Source organism: Mirounga leonina, unplaced genomic scaffold (genome assembly GCF_011800145.1).
Source record: "Mirounga leonina isolate KUSES-001 unplaced genomic scaffold, KU_Mleo_1.0 Mir_178, whole genome shotgun sequence".
NCBI lineage: Eukaryota > Metazoa > Chordata > Mammalia > Carnivora > Phocidae > Mirounga > Mirounga leonina.
Genome location: NW_023270464.1, coordinates 10,174,450 through 10,197,126, shown reverse-complemented (window position 1 = coordinate 10,197,126; position 22,677 = coordinate 10,174,450). Strand labels below are relative to the sequence as shown.

At 49.8% G+C, this 22,677-nt stretch overlaps 1 protein-coding gene across 2 annotated transcripts in view; it reads right to left on the bottom strand.

Moving 5' to 3' along the window:
- ADAMTS17 (ADAM metallopeptidase with thrombospondin type 1 motif 17) overlaps window positions 1–21,879 on the bottom strand; it is a 344,744-nt gene extending 322,865 nt beyond the window's left edge. For both annotated transcript variants that reach the window (XM_035024022.1, XM_035024023.1), the window contains exons 1-3: window positions 21,724–21,879; window positions 20,872–21,242; window positions 9,813–9,978 (exon numbers count right to left, since the gene is read on the bottom strand). In XM_035024022.1, coding sequence (XP_034879913.1) covers window positions 9,813–9,978; window positions 20,872–21,242; window positions 21,724–21,802 — 616 coding nt within the window. In that variant the 5' untranslated portion in view covers window positions 21,803–21,879. The remainder of the gene's footprint in view (window positions 1–9,812; window positions 9,979–20,871; window positions 21,243–21,723) is intronic.
- Between the last annotated feature and the right edge of the window lie 798 nt (window positions 21,880–22,677).

The window sequence follows — 22,677 nt, the reverse complement described above, 5'->3', positions numbered from 1 at the left end:
GGAGGCTTCTCCAGCCGGGGGAAGGCCTGCTTGGGTTCTCTGAGCAGCAGGGAGGCACCCCACCCTTGCAGCCCCAAGGTGGTGGGTCCCTCTGAAGGGTCCCTGTCATCAGGTTGAGAAATTTCATACCTGGAACAGTTAATGAGTGACCTGAGACCTCAGTGACCCAGCAGACATGTGACCTAACCACTGGCCTAAAGGGTGAGGGGGCAGTATTACACGGCCACCATGAGATAAGAGATGTGGCCAGGACCCCGGAGGGGCAGGGCACCTGCACCCACAGGCATGGGAAAGTTCAGGGAAGTTCGTCTCCGTTCACAGCTCTGAATGCCAGGGGAATGGAGGGCAGAGTCTCGGGTGTAAGTTGCCCCATCCTGTGCTACACACAAACACATATCACTCATGGTACAGCTTTCCTAAGGGAAAAATGTTAAAGTAGAAATCACATTTGGGCTTGTGAAAGAGTCCTGGGGCATCTGACAGAAGCGCATGTGAAATTACTCAGTAGAGATTTTTCCATAACCCAGCATACAGAGCACTCCCCGGAAAATGGGGGAGGGACACAGCAGCCTAAAGTGAGCTCAGAGTATAAAATCACAATCCACATAAGAAAATGGTCCAGCGTGAGAGTGGGCCCACAGGACAAACAGCAAGATCCACACCCCAAGAAACGTAGAAGGTGGAATAATTCAAGGAAGACGTCACATAAATTAGGGTAAAATAACCAAGGTGATAAAGGAAGGATAAAGTCATAATGAAAGAATAGGACCCTATGAAAAAGACAGGCAGAACTGGAAAAGAATCAAACATAACTTCCAGAAGTCTAGAGTCTAATCACTAAAACTGAAAACTCAATGATTAGATTAAATGGAGATTAGACCCCATTTAAGAGAAATCTGGTGAAGTGGGAGACCAATGAGAAGAAATTATTCAGAATACAGAATAGAAAGCGACCTAATACATTAAAAAAAAAAAAAAAGTAAACAAAACACCGAGGAAAGAACAGGAAGGTCCACATGGATTGAGTAGGAGTTCCAGGAAGGGACTAAGCCGATCACAGGGAAGAGGCACTCCCCACTGACCTGAGACTGGCCTTTCTCAGAATTCACAGAAGTCATGAATCCTCACATCCAAAAGTCACAGTGGGTCCCAAATGGGATAAATATGGACAAATTCTGCCATAGACATACTACAGAACACAAAGATAACACTGTTTAACCTGCCGAGAGAAAAGACAGATTATTTACAAAGAATTGAAAACTAAATGTTTTTTTAGGGCGCCTGGGTGGCTCAGTCATTAAGCGTCCACCTTCGGCTCAGGTCATGATCCCAGGGTCCTGGGATCGAGCCCCGCATCGGGTTCCCTGCTCGGCGGGGAGCCTGCTTCTCCCTCTCCCACTGCCTGCCCCTCTGCCTACTTGTTCTCTATCTATCAAATAAATAAATAAAATCTTAAAAAAAAAAGAAAAAAGAAAACTAAATGGATGGAAGACCTTTTGTAGCAAAAACAGAAGTCAGAAGACAGGGGAATAACATCTTCAACACGTTGAGAGAAGATAAGACTCAACTGAGAATTCAATATTCAGCTGAACCATCACGAGGAGTACAGGTAAAATAAAGGCAGTTACGGGAAAAGCAAAGATAATAATTGAACCACTCACAAACTCTGTTTGAAAAGGTTAAAAAAAAATGAAAAACCAAACAAAAAGCAGAAACAGACCCATAAATACAGAGAACAAACCGATGGTTACCAGAGAGGAGGGGGTAGGGGGTTGGGCAAAATGGATGAAGGGGACTGGGAGATATAGGTCTCCGGTTATGGAATGAGTAAGTCACAGGAATAAAAGGCACAGCGTAAGGAGTGTGGTCAATGATACTGTAATAGGGACATAATGGTTCAGAGGTTAGCTATGCATAACGTACCAACTTGTCCAATCACAAGTTGTACACCTGAAACACATTAATGTAACACTGCGTGTCAACTGTACTAAAAATAGTTAAAATTAAAAAAAATTTTTTGAAGAAAGTTTCTTTCAAAAGGACGTTAAACGCAGAAAAGTGAGTTGCAAGAAACAATACCGAGCAAATAAGTTGGCAAATATATACATAAACCTAAATAACTCTAACTGTAAAAAGACATAATGATGAAAAATAAATTAAAAAATACATAATGACGATGACATAGGAGGGGAAACAAAAACAAAATAGAATGGGTAAAAAATAATAGGAAAAATGAAAGTGAAGGTATTCGAAGGTTCTTAACATCGTGAAGCATAGATACCCAGTGCCTTACAGACTTCCCTAAGACAAATATATTTTTTTAACTTTTAAGGTAACAACAAAAATGTGGAATAGATTATAAACTTGCACATCAATGGAAGAAGGAAGGGGCAGTTGAGACTATCTGGTGAAGCTGAAAGAAAGGAAGAGAAACAACAAAAAGAAACAGAAGCAAAGAAAAAGCACAGTATTGTCAGCTGAAAACAAAATATTCAAGATGGTGGAAATAAATGTAATTTTACCAGAAACAGCACAAATGTAAAAATACTAATGTTGCTGGGTGCCTGGATGGCTCAGTCGGTTAAGCATATTCCTTAGGCTCAGGTCATGATCTCAGGGTCCTGGGATCAAGCCCCACGTCGGGCTCCCTACTCAGCGGGGAGTCTGTCTCCCTCTCTCTCTCTCAAATAAATAGATAAAATCTTTAAAAAAATACTAACATCACTAATGAAAAGACAGTTATTCTCAAACCGGACATTTTTTTAAAAATGTGGATACATAATAATACTTCTAAGAAGCATATGTAAAACATCATGATAAAGACTGAAAATAAAACTAAGGGAAAGGAAACATCAGGCAAACATTGACCGAAATAAAAACTCTGGCAATATTAATATAAGGTACACACAGCTAGGAAGCCAAAAGTTTTACTAGGGTTAAAAAACGGTCCATTACCCGATAGTAAAAAGAGTAACTCATCAGGAATATGGCTCCTACGCTTGAATACAGCAAACAACACTGTCTCGTAACATACAGTGAAAATTGATCGAATTGAAAGGTGAGATTGGCCAAACCACGAAAGTTATGAGATTTTTAACATGTCTCTAGTTAAAACAAATAAATCAAGCAAGTCAAAATTAATGATAGGAATGATTTTGACATCACAAGTTTGAGCTAATGAACATATATACAGAACATTGTCCACAACAATTAAAGAATACACATTCTTCTAATTTACACGTAAAACACTTATTAAAACAACAACAAAAAAATGCCTAAACTCTAAACCGCAATGCAAATCTCAACCATTACCAAAGAATCAGTATTATACGGAATGCAATATGGCCGACAAGCTTCTACCAGACCTAACCCTCCTGTAGAGAGCAACCAGAAATCTGAACAATATACAAAAACCCAATGACCTGAGGACTGGAAAGTGAGCCAATGTAGTAAGATTCTGGGGTGGAGGGGTGGTGGGTGGTCAAGGCTAGGAAGAAAAGAACAGCACAGGGGGCTGAAGACAGGCCTAGCCATGCTTTACAGGGTATCTTATAACTCTAGTAGAAGATCCGTAAGACAGAGTTCAGGGCAACAAAGTGATGGGGCGGTAACTGAGGACAAGCTGGAAAGGCATTCCCATAACTGAATTACAGTATGTTGTTGTAATCATTCTATTTTATTATTGTTGCTGTTAATCCCTTTCTATGCCTAATATATAAATTAAACATTATCATACATATGTACATATAGGAAAATACATAGTAGACACTGGGTTTGGTACTATCCATGGTTTCGGCATCCACCAGGGGTCTTGAACGTATCCCTCATGACGGTGGCTTCTTCTGGGGAGTAAGTTAGAGGGATGATACAGGATGGGGTGGGGGGGACACTCAGTCATATCCATAAATGTTAATTTCTCTCAAAAAAACAAAAAAGTACCGAAGTAGATACAGATCTTAACATTGGTTAAATCTGAAAGCTGGGTTTATGGACTTCTGGTTTTTCTTTTGTGTGTGTGCGTCATTTCTGTTTTTGCCTTCGTCTTTTTGCCCGTTTTAAATATTTCAGAACGAAAAATAATTTAAACCCGCTACATTTGTTTATTTCTGCACTGTCTCCCCCACCAAACCATAAGCTCCCCAGAGGCAGGGACCATGCTACGTCAAGCTCACTCCAGTGTGCCCAATGTCTAGGGGGTCAACAAATACTTAATGGCCAAATAAATGGAAAAACAAGAGGGAAAATGTAAGCATATGACCTCTAAGGGCAACTTCTGGTCTAGAAACACTAAGATTCCTTGATTTCGTTGTGGATTTGTTCAAGAGGCAAGAATGGCAGATTCAAGAAGAATAACGAGAGCTTTCAGCTCCTAACTCAGTGCCCTGTAGGGTTTCTCTTTCTCTCCCACTTAATACAGAATGAAGGCATTGAAGTGGTCCCCTAAGGATGAAGAATGGGGGTACAAAAAATAATTACAAGCATGGCAGCTGCTACAAGAGTTAAAATTTGCTAGCAGCTAAGTGACAAGTTGTGCATTATCTCCTGTAACACTCACAAAACCACTAAGAGATAGAGGACATTACTTAGCTGCAGATGATGAAACCGAAGGTCAGAGGGACTCAGTCCTTTCTACCTTGGCTGAGGCTATGCAGCTCCTTCAGTATTTACCAAGAAAAATATGTGAACAGATGACCAACCAGCTATGACATCTATTCTTATAGAAAGGATCCTTTTGTACAGCCTGTTTCTAATTTCTCCTAAATTTGTTTTTTACCCTTTAGGCATTTGTGAGTGTTCTCATGAACATGCCCCCCAACCCCCGCCCACAACGGGGCTGGAAGGAGCACGTCCTCCCTCATCTGCGTGTTCCTCACCAATAACCCTGCGAAGCAGACAAGACTGGCATCATTTCAATGTTACAGATGAGAAAATACAGGCTGTTAGGGTACTGAATTGTGTACTCTAACTTCAGCAACTTAGAGTACCACTGTGTTTGAAGAGAGGGTCTTTAAAGAGGTAATTAAGTGAAAATGACATCATCAATAGGCTCTAATCCAACATAACTAGTGTTCTTATAAGCACGGGAGATTAGGACACAGACATGCACAGAGAGAAGACCATGTGAGGACACAGGGAGAGGGTGGCCGTCTACAAACCAAGGAAAGGGGCCTTTGAGAAACCAACCCCACCGACACCTTGATCTTGGACTTCTGGCCTCCAGAATGGAAAGGAAATAAATGCCTACTGTTTTAAGCCACCCAGCCTGTGGTACTTTATTCTGGCAGCCCTAAGAGTCACAGGTATCAAGGGACTCTGCTGGGGTCACACCCAAGAAAGACAGAGTCAGGCTTCTAGCACTCTTCTTCTTTCTTTTCCCCAGAATAATACTTAAAATAGTGGTGTCTGTTTTTAGAGTTAATATTTTTATCTGTAAATAAACACTTAAAAGATTAAGATGAGAAACTCAGAGCAGCATGTTTAATTCCATTTATTTTGGGTTCTTCCAGTTGAGATGCAGAACAACATGGGAGACCATCACTACCACTGAAACAACAAAAAAAACACTGCATAAACTATGAAATCATTTTTTTTTTTTTAATCCACTGGAGAGCCAAGGTCTCGATGAAGTTGAGAGGAGAACCAAATCTCAGAGGGACTGAGCCCTTCCTAAGTGAGCCAAGACCGGTAGCCACACGTATCCCCACAGCACAGGTGGGATGAGGAGCTGAAGCAGCCACAGACAGAGGACCTTGTAGAAGTGAGAAGGGACCAGCCAAATTCTTATCAACCATGTGAGCCAAAAGGATGGATTAGATCTGGAGGAGGGGTGCCCTGAATCTACTGCGCCAGACTTTTACCAAGTATGGCAGCCTGCAGGAAGTCGGGACAAGGACAGAGAGCAGAATGATACCTCCACGGTGACGTGGAGACTGGGACCGACACTCTTCCGGTCCTGCCTCAAGACATGTGAAACCAGTGGAGAACTGAAAGTAGTTAAAGTTGCAATCCAGATCAACCCACCTCAACTCCCGATTAAGCAGTAGAGTTGATCTCCTGAATCCGCTGCTGCTTTGTCACTACAAGAGAAGCCAGCTGAGAACAGGCTGTCAGAGAAACACTTGCCGCGAAGCCCAGCCTGGCTAAGCCTACCTGAGGTCCACCCTCCCGCTCTGCTCCTCAGTTCCATGAGCCCGGGACAGTGATGTTGAGTGGTTAAGCCGGTCTGATTTGTCATTTCCAACCAAAGGAATCTTAATGGACGTAAAACAGGAGTCCCAACCAATGATTTATTACTGATCATATATAAAATTGTTAGGCAAATTATTGCATAAGTTGGCAATACGCAATTTCTGAAGAGTTATGGCATCTTCTAAATACTCACTAAAATGCACTTTATAACACTACAAATGAACCAAACAATACTACAAAATAACTACAATGGTTTTTTTAAACAATCATAACAGAACTGAAAGTAGACATCAATGTCTTTGCAGATACCATTGTTGGGTGGTGTATTCGTGTTTTAACGAGCACACCGAAACACTGTCGGATCCCTACCTTGACAGTGCCTTGTAGGAAGTTTTAATATTCTGCCATCTACCTCAACCATCCACATGTTACATCTACCACGATGGAGGAGACAGAGATTGAAATTGTTACTAAAGCCCATGAAAATGGGGAGATTCTAAACTGAATCCAAATGGAGAAATTAAAATAAGCACAGAAGACAGATTAAAAAGTTTTGAAATCAAGATTGAGAAACGTTTCAAAATAGCCAAAGTACCATTTTCGCTGTTGAGACTAGCCCCCCAAACCTTTAAAAACTCATGCTGTGAGACCAAAAGAAAAGAACGAACAAAAGAGAAAGAAAAAAAGAAAGGCTCACAGACTCCATATTTTTCATGCCAAGTTCCAATCTGGAGTGACACTTTATGAATCATTTTATAAGGTCCTAAAAATAAGAAGCAATAAAGGTAATAGGATCCTCTCTCTGGGAGCCCCAAAGACTGCTAGAAATGCAATTTCTTCCCTACGAGAAGGCAGTGGGTTCTTCCAGGTGGCCTTGTCCCTGTGTTAGTCTCTCTGTCTGCCTAGAGAACAGGGGGGCTTACCAGAGTTCAACTCTCAGGTAAACTGAGTGCTTCGTGGAGAAGGAAGAATTATCAGACTCCTTCTCACCTGCAAGAGCCAGCCAGTTACTCCCAGGCCAGGTCCAAGGTTGGGGTAACACAAGATTCAAGACAAGGCACAATGACACCTAAGCCAGCCATGTTCAGCCGTAAAGAATATGTGCCCACAGGAAATCCTGGATGACTCATCTGATTCCTATTTCCAAGGAAGCCAAAAATATATCTTGCTGGTTTCCCAGTAAATTGATTTTCCCAATTTCTCAATGAAATTTCTAAATTCCCAGGAAGTCAACCCACACTCGATAGGACCTAACTGCTTTATCAGCGAAACCTATTAGAAGGCCCACTGTCCTTTCTCAACACAGCAACAAAGTTTACGAGTATTTCACACAAAGCAAGAAGGACTGGAAAGAAATAGACACCCTTCTCCGGTGTCTGTGTTCCTACCCAGGACACAGTCCGAGTTGGCCCCACCTTATTGAGTACGCACATCGCCCTCACACTGCAGAGCACAATGACGTGAGACGTGGGGGCAGCGAAGGGGAGATGGTTTTTTAAGCAAATTCAGAGATTTCTTGCATGGCTGCTCTTATTTAAACTTCCTTTCTATCACTTCCTCCCCACCCAGGTTTTGTTCATTTCATTTCCTTCATTATAGGCTAAACATTCTATCAAAAGGGTGCCTTGAAACCAGCCTCAGGGAGAAAAATGCAGACCCGAGCACAATTTATCATGTTGTCAGCAATCCTGGGTATCGCGCATGCCCCTAAAGAGGATGGCAGCGGGTAATGAGACAAAAATTCCATGATATCATCCACAAGCACCCTGGGTTTCTGATCCTGACTAGCAGTTGATGAGCGCCGGCTTGAATAGAGGGAAAAGTGAGACTAAAACGTATTTGCCCTTGGACTTCATTGTGGGGCCCCTGCCTGGTGGTTCTCACCTGAAGAACCCACTTCCGATGGCCCACTGGTGCTATTACTCATGTTTAATACTCCTTAGCGCGGTGGTTCTCAGCACCAGCTGAACATTAGAACTACCTGGGGAGATTTTAAATCACCAGCTGCCCAGACTGTGCCCGAAACCAGTGAAAGCAGCTCTCCGGGGGCAGGACCCAGGCGTGAGAAGCCGTTAAGCTTCCCCAGGTGATGCCAAAGGACAACCAGCCCTGAGACCCCCCTGCCTCGGTATAATCCCCCTGCCTCTGAAACAATATATTCAGATTAGCAGAAAATGCATACAGATGTAGAATGACCAATAGTCACTTACTTTGAAAGCAGATTAAAAAAAAAAAAAAAAAAAACTGCTCCACCAAGACTGTCAGGGGGCTGACGTTTAAGTAAGATCTCAGCATCAGGCCCGAACACACAACCCACCAACTGCCCCAAGCCCCTGCTTCCGATTCAAGAGTGTGTTTTAGTTACTAATCATTTCGTGCTGAGGTCCACCTTCCCCTACGTTTGTAAGGGTACAGGAAGGAGCAGAGCAAAACCCTCCTGTGTGGTAGCATTCCCTATCACTCAGAGCTCTCCTGGGGTTTCAGAGATGGCCTTGATTCAGCAAAATCGCCGCCGCTCTCTCCCTGCCGAATGCAGACCAGCTAAGGAGGGCAGCTACCTGGATAAGATCAGGTCTACAGGCAACAACTGAGCTGAGCTGCAACGCTTGTTCATATATCCCAAAGCTGTCCCAAAGGACAGTCATATCACTGATGTATTTCCAAGGTCGCTGGAATACCAGAGACACTATATTTTTTTTTATCCAAGGGTAAGTCTTTAAAACTACAAAAGCACAGCTCCCAAAGATGAGCCGTGGGGTCCCATGCCCTCCATCCAGGGAGGAAATGCCACCTGTGAGCAGCAGTCTTCATCAGGGGACACTCCCAGGAAGACGGCTGGTGACACAGCAGTGGCCATTTCAGTGACCGTGAAATGTTCTTAAACAGCTGACCGTGAATCCACAGGTTGCTCGAACAGAGGCACAGAATATAAGAACCGTGGGTTCTCACCCCAAGCTACTTAGTAGAATCACGGACACCCCAGTCACACCCCAGACCAACTGGATCAGGATGCTGGGGGACAGGCCAGTGCCAGGTACTGTGTAAAGCAGTGGTTCCCACACCTTCGCACGCATCAGAAGCGCGAACCTGTGAAGCGACTGATTCCTGGACCCACCCCCCCAGTTTCTGATGCAGGAAGTCCGGGGCGGGGGGACCTGAGAACGTGCAGATGACAGGGTCCCAGGCCACAGCACTGATGCCGCTGAGAATCGTGGCTTCCGAGGCCCCCCCCAGGTGCAGCCAGGCCTGGGGACCCCCGCATTGAAGAGCCCGCTCTGGCCAGGGAGGGAGGGAATTCTCAGTCTAGCTCTGCCACCAACCTAGGGTTTGATAACAAATAAGCCATCAAGGTTTGGGGGACCTCAACTCGTTCCTGATCTATACAATCGAGGCACTGCATCAGTGGGATACTGGGTGCCTTCCCTCTTCAAAGGGCTGCTATACAGGAAATGCTAACGCTAATCCAGACAGAGGGGGAAAGGCGGTGGCCTTAGGGGAAATGAACACAACAGCTTAAAATACAGGGGAAGGAAGCTTGCTGCTCACAGGACTTCAGTGCGCCTGGGGACATGCAGTGGTGCCGAACGGCATGTGCTGTCCAGTGTGTGGTTTCCCAGACTCACCTGTTAGAACCTGGCAGAGCTGCCCAGGGACCTGGGCCTCGGTGGAGGGGCTGGGTGCCAAGGACCATTTGCGCCTGACCAGGTGCTCTCGTGTGCTGAGCGGGCCCTGGGAATTGTTGAGGGGCTGGATTAGCACCTGCTCCTGCCCAAGCTGGATGAGGCCAACCTGCCCAGAAAGAGGAAAAAGGGACATGAGTCATCCTCGTTCACGCACACCCACAACCCCGACAACCCGAGGGCAGCAAGGCCACCTGGCTATGGCCTGGGCCTCAGGTCTGGGCTTTTGCTTTGCAGCGTGCTCTGATTGACTGAGCCCAGGAAGGAGCATCTGTGGGACTTGAGACATCCCACCCCATGGCTATGTGGGGCGGGGGGGCACAGGGTCGGAGGTGCAGAGATATATACAACGGCACCCACTTCCCGGGTTCATTATTTTATTAGTAATAAAAAGAACTTTCTTTTAAAAGTTATTTTTAAAATCATCCTCCAAAAGTCCACTTGAGGAGGCAATGCCAAAAGTGTTGGGGATGAATGACAATTACATACTTAATGGGGGAAAAAAAAAGTATCTTATCCCTGGGGATATTAAGAATGAAAGGATGGAGCCAGTCTTATAGTGTTAATAGCTTTGTGATAGGGGATTTGTACATTTTTTCAGAACTTGTGGTATTTAAGAGAAATCGACGGAGTAGCCAATGGATTAGATTTGTGATTCTAATTTAAAGTCCATCATGGACTTAGATTCGTGATTTTAAAATCTTAGTAGGTTTAGAAGCAGTATTAGAATGTGTAAGAGAACTTAAGACTTCCCACGTTTATAAGACTCGCTTATTAGGTTTGTAGGAATCACTGATACACTTGCAAAGGGCTTCTTAGCCAACCAAAGAACTTGAAAAGGAAATTGACTACGTTACATTCCTCAATGCAGTTTTAAAGGTTTAAAAGTTGTTAATCACCAAATTTACAAGTGGCGCCAAATATCATCCAAAGTTCCCTTGAAAAGGATTGCAAAAAACCTCTGAGATAAAGGGGATTAAGAGTACACTTATCTAGATGAGCGTGGGCAAATGTATAGGATTGTTGAATCATATTGTACACCTGAAACTAATATAACACTTAATTATACTTCAATAAAAGTTTTTAAAACTTGCTAGATTAGAAATAGGACGTGACTTGTAAATTGAAGGAAAAATTTAGGAACTAGGATTTTTAATTTGCCACTTTAATAGAGTGAATATTAATTCTAAAATACATATATATATATGGTGCAGAGAACTCTTCCCATCCCTTGGAACCAATGCTGAGGCATGAAACCAATTTGTGCTCCTTCCCTGGGATACCTGCTGCTAGCTTCCCTTCTGAGGTGTCAACAAAGCAAGGTAAACCTCCCACAAGGAACCCCACTGGGCCCCAGGCTGGAGGAGGACCCGAGTTTGCAAAATGGGCTGTGCGGCCCACAGCGCCTCCTCCGGGTGGATGCCCAGGACCACCCTGGCTAAACAGAGTCCATGGATCAAGCAGATCAGTCTACGTCTGAAATGAGCATCATCTCTTCTCTCCCCACTGAGTCTCTTTTCTAAAGGCCGTGTCACACAGAAACAGTGCTTCTCAAACTCCAATGCATGTGAAAATCACCCAGACGTCTTGGGTAGACCCCGAGGATGTGCATTTCTAACTAGCCCCCATGTGACACCAATGCTGGTGGTCCGGGGCCCCCACTTTGAGAAGCACTGCTCTCCAGCACAGCAAGTCCTCTGGTCTCAAGGACAGAGCTCACTCAAGCCAAATGGTAGACCTCCTCCGCATTCGGAAAGGATGCCTGGACACCAAGCCTCTCTGAAAGTAAACCAGATCAACTAATACGATCGCCTCCAACATTGAGTCCCCAAAACACAGGGTGAGACCGTACTTACAGCTCCTAGCAGATTTCAAGGTTTCCATTTCATTAGAACTTCTGCCAAGAACAACTCAGAGATTTTACTGCCCAAATAAAACTGTCTTAAAGTGGCATTGCATGACCCGCGAGAAAGCACGGCTTTCTTCCTTCTCCTTTGAAATTAGAACTTGAATTTGTTCACGAAGATACTTTGGGGAGACGGAAGAAGTGGAAGCAGAAGGTGGCTGTGGGGGTTACGCAGAGCTCCGCTGGGGCTGTACCTAAAGAAAGCCTCAGTGCCGAACATACACCTCAGTAACCACGGCAAACACTTCCATGTGTCGAAATAAAGTTGGCAGGTGGGGCATAGCACATGGGATGAGCCCCATGTGGAAGGAGCCCTGTGCTCCCCGGAGGATATGCTCAACTTGGACCCCTCCTAAAATGCTCTGGCTTTGGCAGGTCACAGACCCCCCCAGGTCTAGCACTTTCAAAGCCAGTTACCCCTTTGGTCTAGCGTTGGCCTTCACAAGCTACAGTGTAAAAGGCCAGGGAGCGGGTAACTCTCATGCAATGCAACAGAGAGGCATGGCATGCACGTGCACACACCCCAGCCACAAGCAGAAGCAGCCCCTTTGCTTTGGCAGGTCTTGCTTGCAGGGACCCACATGCTGGTTTCCACCCCTTCATGGAGGACAACGGTAACACAGGTAAGATGATTACATGGACTGGCAGACCGTACCCTACCTGGCAGCTACTTACCCTCCTGGGACCCGGCTTGCAAGCAGACATGGCCAGGACTAGCACCCAGGAGCGAGGGGGCCCGGCACAGCCCCCACCCTGGGGAGCCAGCGCAAGGAAGGACTTTGCCCCGCCCCTCCCCCAGTCCCAGGCTGTCACAGGCTCCCTGACATCTCTTCATGCTCATCTTGTCATCACATTACCAATGATACAATGTGCTGTTGAAAAGTACCATTTGTGGGCGCCTGGGTGGCTCAGTTGGTTAAGCGACTGCCTTCGGCTCAGGTCATGATCCTGGAGCCCCGGGATCAAGTCCCGCATCAGGTTCCCTGCTCGGCGGGGAGTCTGCTTCTCCCTCTGACCCTCCCCTCTCATGCTCTATCTCATTCTCTCTCTCAAATAAATAAATAAAATCTTTAAAAAAAAAAAAGTACCATTTGTAAACCCCCCCCACACACACACACAGAGGTGCCATCTAGCCCCAGGGAAAACACTTGACAGCCCTCCTGATCTTTCCCCGACCTTCCCTCTTCCTACCCCCTTCCTCCCAAAAACATCCCCCTCCCCTGGCACTTGTGTAGCTCCACTGCCTTATGGGCCATTTGTCACAACCTGAGAGTTTGTTCCTTTGCGACAGGATCATAATTAGCCCTCATTTTTTCCCATTATCTGCCACATGATAGTTACTCAAGAAAATGCGAGTGGAGTAGAAGAGAAGAGAATGGATTGGATTGGACTGGAATGGACAGGACTAGCCCTGCCTTTCCGCAGTCCCCCTTACTCACAGGCTCTCATCCCTGGCTACAAAGAAGAGCCATCTGGGGGAACTCCTGATGCCCAGGCCCCAGGCTCTCTCGTTGGTGGGTCCCATCTCCGGAGTTCCTGATCCAGTCTGTCTGGGTGGGCCTGAGAGCTTGAATTCCTAACAGGTTCCCAGGTGCTGCTGCTGGCTTGGGACCACATTTTGAGGATCACCGGCCTCGAGGCAACGGGGAACATTTCTGGCCATTGACTGGGGGTTCCCTGGTCATAGCAGTGTGGGAGGTACTGGAGGAGGAGGGCATATGGAAGCACGAGGTGACGAGCCTCGAGCCTCGGGTTGTGGAAGCGGGAAGGAAGACGTCTGTGCAAGAGAGATTCTGAAGGAAGAACTGACCATCTTTGTGGCTGACTCTAGTGATCAGAAGCGGGGGGAGCTGGTGGTGACGGGCCCATGTTATAGGGGGGAGGCTGGCTTTGGGAAGAAGACCAAGAATCTGTTTAGGCACCTGGTGTTTGCAGAGGCAGCAGCTGGACTTTGCAGGGGGTTGTTGTGGTATTGGTATATAACTGGTATTAAGAGCTCGCCAGGAGATCTCAAAGAGCAGCCAGGGTTGAGAACCACGGTGCTGGCTTTTAGCTAGGTGCCGGAGACGCTGGGCACCTCCTGCCTTGAGTTAGATGTCTGGAGATAGCCTGGATTTGAACTGGACCTTCCTCTGACCCTGGGGCTCTAGGCCCTGCCCTGGCTTCCAGCCCCCAGCTGCCCCGGGGCCCCAGAAGCTGGGCGGGGCTGCACAGATTTGCATTCATCCTCTGGTCACCACCCATGCTGAGAAGTGAGACATGGGGATGTCCTTCCAAGGCACGGCATCCATGAGCCTGAGGTTGCAGGAGATGAAAGGGGCCTGCAGACTTCATCTGAAGATGCACAGCTATAAAGGAAGGCCTGTGGCAGACAGAACTGGAGGCCCTGAGGCTGCTTGGTTTGAAAGGATGCAATAATCCTCCACGAAGTGGTGCTCTTAAAAGAGAGATCTGAAGTTTGCTAAGATGTGGTATCCTACCAAAGCAATAGGTGTCCAATAAAATGCATCAGTTATCACCTGATAGTGTAACAGTTCTGAGTGGTTCCTTTGCGATTCTCTTTGTTCCGGGTGCTGGCTTTGAAGGGTTTCTGTACTGAGTTAGGAGAGCGTTATAAATCAGCTAGCATTAACTCCAGCCCAGGCTCCGAAGCACGACGAGCCCTCCTGGCCACGTGGAAAATGCATGAGGGAGGTACTGACTTTTATCACCTCCGGACATCAGCACAACTTCTCAGCAGAATGGAGAAAATGCTTTTAAGATAATGTTAAAAAAAAAAAAAAAAAAAATATATATATATATATACATATCTCTGTCCCATAGATGCTCCGGAACTGAAGAACACACCTGTCTGAGGGGAGGACACCGCGTGACTGCCTGCCTTGCTGTCCTATAAAGACCTCACTGGAATTTCAGGGCCCGGGGAGCCCCTTCTTCAGGAGGCTGTGGCTCCTTGGTTAACTGGCGTGGGTTTTAAGTGGCCTTCTCCCTGTCGATGGGTTAGTGTGGGTGGTTTGAGAGGATGGAGCAAATGGGGTTGTTAGCTTGCTTCCTGCGTGAGCAAGTCTGCTTCCAAGAAGCAAAAACAATCCTGTGACTGCAGGCCCTTCTGCAGCTGCCTCCACCTTTCTGGGCGGGCCTCAGCGGAGCTCCTGTGGAAGGAGCATGTCCGACCCCACACGGGCAAGATGGGCTTCCCAGCCTCCGCATCGAGTCCCACTGTCCCTGCCCTGGAGTGCCATCCAGAAACCCCCTGCAAAGTCCAGCTGCTGCCTCTGCAAACACCAGGTGCCTAAACAGATTCTTGGTCTTCTTCCCAAAGCCAGCCTCCCCCCTGTAACATGGGCCCGTCACCACCAGCTCCCCCCGCTTCTGATCACTAGAGTCAGCCACAAAGATGGTCAGTTCTTCCTTCAGAATCTCTCTTGCACAGACGTCTTCCTTCCCGCTTCCACAACCCGAGGCTCGAGGCTCGTCACCTCGTGCTTCCATATGCCCTCCTCCTCCAGTACCTCCCACACTGCTATGACCAGGGAACCCCCAGTCAACGGCCAGAAATGTTCCCCGTTGCCTCGAGGCCGGTGATCCTCAAAATGTGGTCCCAAGCCAGCAGCAGCACCTGGGAACCTGTTAGGAATTCAAGCTCTCAGGCCCACCCAGACAGACGGGATCAGGAACTCCGGAGATGGGGCCCACCAACGAGAGTAAAGAATCCTCCAGGGAACAAAGTTGAGAACCACTCTACGATAAATTCTAAATGCCTTAGGTTGGTACCCAGGGTCTGGCCTCACCTAATCCACATGCTTGTCTGTTCAGTTCCTCTCCTACCATCTCCCTAAAACAACCACCTCCACCCCCATCGCCATCACGTGGCCACCTCGTGGGCCCCTGATCTAGAGAAGAACCTGGCTTTGGAGGCTCTGCCATCACTCCTTCCTCTTAGAACTTGAGGCACAACCCCTTCCGCTCTAATCCTTCTCCCTGAAGACCCCACCCCACCCCAGAGCCACCCCTGCTCTACCCCTCAGCCACCCTACAGGCTCCAGTGTACCTTCCTTCCTGTGCGAACCTGGACTGCCTTCTGAGACAGGGCCCACATTGTATTCCGCTTTGAGGCTTGCTGCGAACCCACCAGAGTGTCCTACACAGGGCAGGTGTGTGATAATGATCTGTTCATTTAGTCGACAGTGTTGACTGATTGGTTGATTTATAACTGGAAAAGTCTGGGCCCCGGAGGGCAACAGAAGAAACGTGTTTTTAATGCCTTATTGTGCCAGGCTCGCCCTAAATGATTTCACAGACTTTATCTTACTTCATTCTATCAACAGCCTCACGAGGCTGATATTATTTACCCCTCCTGGGGCTGCACACAGGACCATTCAGAGGAGATGGCTCACTTAGGATCACAGCCCCAAACGCCCGTGCAGCCTCATTTCCTAAAGAATGAGAACGTGACCGTGCATCTGCGCGCAGAGGTGTGCACAGGGAAAGGATCAGCAGTGACCATGCGTGGCTCCCTCTGACATACTGGCTGCAAAACCATCCCCTGTTGCACACGTCCAAACCCAGGCAGCTGCAGCATTTCAAAGCTCAGGAAATAAGCCCCAAGAATGCAATCAGTCTAAGACGTCTTTGGTTTATCATCCCATCTTGCACTTTTTTCTTTTTTTATGATGTTGCCAACTACATAAAAGTTCAGATGCGGAAATCTAGTTACAGACCGTAGGTGGGATGCTGGGGAGAGTCGCATGGCCGCCATGATGCCCATGAGCGTGGCGGGGCGGGGGGGGGGGGCAGAAAGTCACCATGAGGCCACATGAACGTCCTTCGAGAGGAAGGGGTGTGACACCTCAGAATTCTCCCATCCATCCAAGTTCTCCCCTTCAAATCCTCCACGCCTCCAAACTTCACACTGTCTTTTCCCTATTTTCCCTAATGTCCTTAATGTCCACTCAACTGTTTCTTTTTATGAGGCTTTAAAAATGTGTGTGCATTTTCCAAATACATTTACGTTGTACACGAGGAGTTCTTCGGTAATATTAAGGGATGACTCTCATAGGACTCTGTGCCTTCGCCACACGTGTACCAATATGACGGTGTAGGACGCTGTAGTTTGGTCTACGCGCTCCCTTCCAAATGTTCTCCATACCGTACAATTTTTGCCGCAGTGGATTTCTGTCTATATGCAATCAAGGGATGCTGTATCAGAAAGCTAGGCGATTTTATAATCAATCAAAAGAGAGTTTGATAATCCTAAAGGAAGAGACAGCAACCTCCCAAACCTGCCCCCTTAATCAGAGGAGACATGGAAAAAAAGCAGGCTGCCCTCTTGATTATGGAGTCCCCCAAAACTCTTCCAAGCCACCTGCTCACTGACTGAGCCCAGCCCCACTCTGTTCCTATCCGTCTACCCCCATGGAACAGAGATGAGCCTTCTCGCAAAGCTCCTGAGTAGACCACAAATGATGTGCTACCAGAGTGGCCCCCTGTGCTTCAGTCGAGCTGACCAGCCAGAGCCAGGTTCGGCTGGGCCATCAGGTCAACCCCAGGGGCCAACCAGGATGAGAGAGACTCCAAGCAAGGATCCCACAGAGTGTAGCTGTGACTCCTGGGAAAGCATGCCAGGAACATCCCTGACCTTCTCTCTCTCTCTCTGGGCCTGGCAAATGGGTATGGCTTCTTAAAGTTCCATGGCCCAGAGCTCCCGAGTCCCTGTCGGATCTCAACATTTCTCTCATTGCACACCCCGGGCAGGCCACGGCCTCAGCCCAGAAGGGAGGGACAGAGTCAGGTGGGTGGACCCTCCTGACCTTACATTCATTAAGGACGAATGGCCACTGCTCAGCCGACCAAACCTGCTGGCAGGGGCCTCCCCTGCTCTCTGTCCTCATGTGTGGGGATGGAAAACAGCCCCTTCAATTCACTCATTTCAGACTTTTTCAGACACTGACATCCATTCTATCCCTTAAAGTTCCCTCTCTGCTGCCCACTCAGGTGAAGTTTAACCTGATTCCAATTCTGTTGGCCTTCCATGAGCTGGCCCCATTCACAGGAGGCAGCTGATCCAAACTTGCATAAATTCTCTGGGGGTGGAAATACCTGCCTCACATACCCAAAGTTCATTGCTTTGAAATTATACGGTTATAGAAACTCTTCCAAAGACTTAGGTAATGTCTAAGGACTCCCTGAAACGTAAATAAAATGAAAAAGCATAAACAGAAAACAATACTTGCACCTAGAAGAGCCAAGAAGTGCAGCTTGCATAACTTTTCCAAGATAAGGGAGGGAGAACACCACAGGCCCACGCCTCTGCCCACAGTCAAAAGCAGAAGAGGCGAAATGGAACATGAGATTTACGCTTCATGCCCCATAAACAAGTAATGATCTACTCTAATTATGCATCTGCTTTAAACAGATACCAAACATCTCTGGAGACCGCAGAGACGCCATGCAACAGGGAACAGAGCCCGCATTCCCCTGCACCAAACACTCTCCGCTAAATCCTTCGAGAGATGTTTGATGCATCAGGATTTAATTGCTACTCAACGTCGGAATAAAGTTTTATTGAATATAGCCACGTCCATCTGTTTATTTACTGTCTACGGCTAAAAGGACAGTGTGGACTTAACCATGACGGAGACCATATGGCCCACAAGGCCTAAAATGCTTACTATCTGGTCCTTTCCAGAAGACGTTTGCCAACCCCGGGCTCTACGTGATCTTTAGATCCAAGGTGGCTTGGGAATGTTCCCGCCTGCGGACATCAAAACTCTCCTAGTTGCTATCGGTCCTCTCCCACACCTTGCGGTTGAGCCTGTCCTGACACACAACACACCTGCCCCATTCCGCTTCCCGGCGCTTCCACCTCAGTCAACAGCGACTGACACATTACCAACCCCCTGAACTGTCTCGAGCACGTCTGAGAACCAAAATCAAAGTGAGGTAGGAGTGCCCTGCAAACCTGGCTATAGCCTGAGCTCCTGCTGCTCTCCTTTCCTGACATGTCTCAGGGCTACCTTGCGACCAAGAGGTCCCCTCCCAGTCACCACGCGGTCTCCTCCTTCCTGCCTTCGGCCCTTCCTCTGCAGAGGGCACTTAGGAAGAAGGGTCCGACGGCTAGCTCACATGAACAGGATGAACACGGCAGACTAAACACCAGAAGTGTCTGCTCCGGCAGGAATCTTAGAATCTCAAGTCCTCGAGGTCGGCCCGCAGCCGGCGCCCGCTGAACAGACTCTTGGCGGGGTTCCTTTATCTACAGCACAGCGCCCCCACATGGTACTGAAGGGAAGCACAGTCTTCTCGAACACTGGGGGACTGAAGTGAACCCTCGCCCCGCTCACAGCCCGGATGCCATCTGTGAGAGGGCCCGGCGTTCAACTCGGTGAGGATGTGGAATCAATGTTATCCAGACTTCCACCCTCAGCTCCTTACAGATAGCTCCTCGCTGGAAACTTTACACCGAGAAGTATAAACTCTGACCTCTAGAGAAACTCACCAAACCGCAGCAAATGGGATTCAGATGTTTCCACGTACAGTACAGTGATGTGACCTAGACTTTAAACACTTTGGCAAAAACAGGAAAAATGATGTGGGCCTTCCAGTCCCTCCCAGAACATGATACAGCCTTGACCCGAGTCCTACGGTGATCTGAGCCTTTCTCACTCCTCCTTAAGCCTCCTCACCCGCAGCCCACATTCTCTGCCCCTGTTCCACATTAGCTCCTAACAGGCTGCCTCCACGGTCCATTTTCCTTGTTTAACCGAAGACGCCAATTTCTCCCAGTAGATCACAGTCTGATCAGGACTCAGAACCGGCCTGCAAGGAGAACTAGTGAAAGCCAATCCTAGGAAATTACCCCCCCTCCCCCACTCCCGGAGTTCCTCTACAGAGCTGGGAGGAAAGCAGAAGTCTTACATAAAGACTTGGACCCCCAGGCTCTCTGGATCTGCTGCAGATTCTCTAAGACTAGTTGCATACTGTATGGGTAAGGGCTAGAGAATTCTAGACGGTGGAGCAAGATAAGGCAGAGGTTGGGGAAGTTTTCTTCTGCCAGGGAAGAACAGACATAAAAGAGTATCAGAAACCGCTTCCCCAGAGGCCAATCAGGACAAAATACAGAAACAACTCTGGCGTCTCATGCTCTGAGCCGATACCAGGCTTTGTTAGGGGCAGCCCATCCGCCAGCCATGCGCGCTCCTAGGGGGCATGATGGAGAAGCTGAGAAGCATGTGGCTGGGCACCAACGTACAGGGATCAAGTGTGAGCACAAGCAGGGCATACGTGCACCAGAACGGCCCCCTGCCCCTGTGAGCGCTGTTACAGGTGCTTCTAATGCAGCCGGGCAGGGTCCCCGGGGTGGGGTAGCTACTGCCCCAGCAAGGGAGCTTCTGGGGACAGGAACAGGGTCTTATCACCAATGTAAGCACCCCCCAGGCCCGGCTGAGCATGGCTGCCAGACACATACCTGCTCGTGGTATAAGGGAAGAAGGGTATGAACACCCCCTCTCTTGGTTCTCACGGTTCAACTGAGAAGGTTAGCGCCCTGTCAGGGGACCCCATCAAACTGTCCTTTTCCGGGTACAGAAAGGCTCGAGAGGACAGAAGGGAAGCGAATGCTCACTCACTACGCTACCCCCACATCCAAGAACAGATGAGATACACACCTATAGGTGTTCCCCGTGACACGCACACATACACAGCTGTGCAGGTGCAAATAAATATGGGTGAAGTGCGCCTCTCGGTCTAGGGGCCCGACAGGTTTCGCCCCCGCCGGACCTGGGCTCCCCTGGGCGGCTGCTGCGTATCCCCCTATGCAACCCCGGAACGGCCCAGTCCCCGTGTACTGCAGAGGTTCGGTACAGCCGGGGGAAGGCACTGGACAATCAGATGCTTCCACTCTCACCCTCTTTGCTCAGAGACCCTCTGGAAGGGCGGGGCGGGAAGAGGGGAGGTTGCCTGCGGACGGCGGGAGAGCACCCCTGGAGGCTGAACTTCCCGCCCAGGCGCCGCCACCCCCAGCCCAACCTGCCCCGGGGACCACCCCCGGCGCCGCGACAGATCGACGGGCAGACCCGGAGGGGGCGCGCGCAGTACCAGGCCGCCGCCGGCGCCGCAGGCGCTGACTGAGACGAGGGAACCCGGGTGGCCGAGCACGCGGCCCGAGTAGAAGCACAGCTCGGCGGGCCGTCCGCGGCGCCCGGCCGCGCCCGCCTCCTCCACCTCGAAGCCGCGGGACAGGAAGCGCAGGTCGTGGCGAAGCTGCAGGTACAGGTCGCGCCCGAAGGCCGGCAGGTGCAGCAGCAGGGCGCGCTCGCCCGGCCGCACGCGCGGGGCGGCGGGGGGCGCGCGGGGGCGCCGGCGCTTTCGGGGCCCGGGGGCGCCGGGCAGCGGCGGCAGGTGCACGTCGTCGGGACGCACCCGCCGCGGCAGCACCACCTCCACGTCGGCCGCCGCGTCGCCGACAGCTGCGGGGAGAGAGGAGACGCGTCAGCGCGGCGGGGCCCGCCCGGCCGCCCTCCCTCCGGCCGCCCGCCGCGCACGGGGTCCAGCGCTGGGCACGCCGCGCCAGCGCGGGCACAGCGCGGCCCCGAGCGGGCGCTCCCCTCCTTTCCCTCGCCGCGGCACCTCCGTGCCGGCCGGCGCCTCCGCCCGGGCCCCGCGCCACCCGGGGAAGGGCTCCAGCGCGGCCGCCCGAGCACCTCCGGGGACGGCGGCGCGGCATCGGCGCCCGGAGACCCGGCGGCGGCGCGGCCGCCCGGGAGCCGCCTGGAGCCCGGTCGTCCGGCCGCGGCCCGCACGCCCTCGGCCCCGAGCGCTGTCAGCGGTCCGCCGCCGGACCCGGGCCGCGCAGGCAGGCGGGAGCCGCCAGGACGCCTCGGGAGGGCAGGAGGAAGGTGGCCGCGAGAGGCACGGGCGAGGAAGGGGCGGTGGGCGAGGGGGCGCTACCTGTGCCCGGGTCCAGTCCCCAAACCAGCAGCAGCAGCAAGGGCAGGACGAGAGGAGGCAGCAGGGCGCCGTCACACATGGTACTGGGGAGGAGCAGCCCCCCGGACGGTCGCGGCGGAGCAGGAGCGCTCGAGGCGGCGGCGCCAGCCGGAGTGAAGCCCTCCAGCCTTTGGAAAAAGTAATTAGCGCTGCGGACAAACCCAACGTGGTAAATCCCAAGCCCCGCCTTCTCCTCGGAAAACAGGAGGCGATTGGGCTCCCGCTTTCCCCTGCCCCGCCTCCCCCTCCCCCATTGGCTAGGACGGGTCTAAACCAGGGTGCGTAGTTAGGTTGTAAGCACTTTCTTACACGTGGTTTCTGGGCAGTGGCGAGGATGGGACACCAGGTGGCGCCAGAGAGCCCCTGGAGCTGCGCTTTCCAGGAGGACCTGGGAGGACACCTGACAGGTCTTCAGAGTTTGTCGTCCTTGTCACAATCCTCTCTGACCCTGCTGCCCAGCATCCCCAAAAGACAGGACAGAAATCGTCCTGGACAACCGGTTTCATCCATAAAAGCATATTCTCTCTGCATCTAGAGTAAAACTAGTTTGGGTTGTTTGCGGCTGGACACTTTCTGGCACACCTGAGTTTGCACCTGATGGCTACGTACAATGCGGGAGCGTTTAGCCAAAGCCTTCGCCCTTCCTGTCGTCTTTATCCTCACAGAAGCCAGGAGTACAGGCATGATCACACCCTCTTACAGATTGAGAAACTGAGGGAGAGAGAGCTGAAGGAGCTTGCTAATTACCCGGTGAGTTTCTGTCATAACAGGAGCTGGAATTCCTGGTCCTGACTTCCAGCCTGGTGCTGCTTACCACGAACAGCGAGCAAGAGGCTTCAAGAGCAGGCAGGTGTTTTTTGGGGGGGCGGGGTGCTAGGAAACTTGCACAAAGTGGCAAAGTCTGGACTTCAGTTG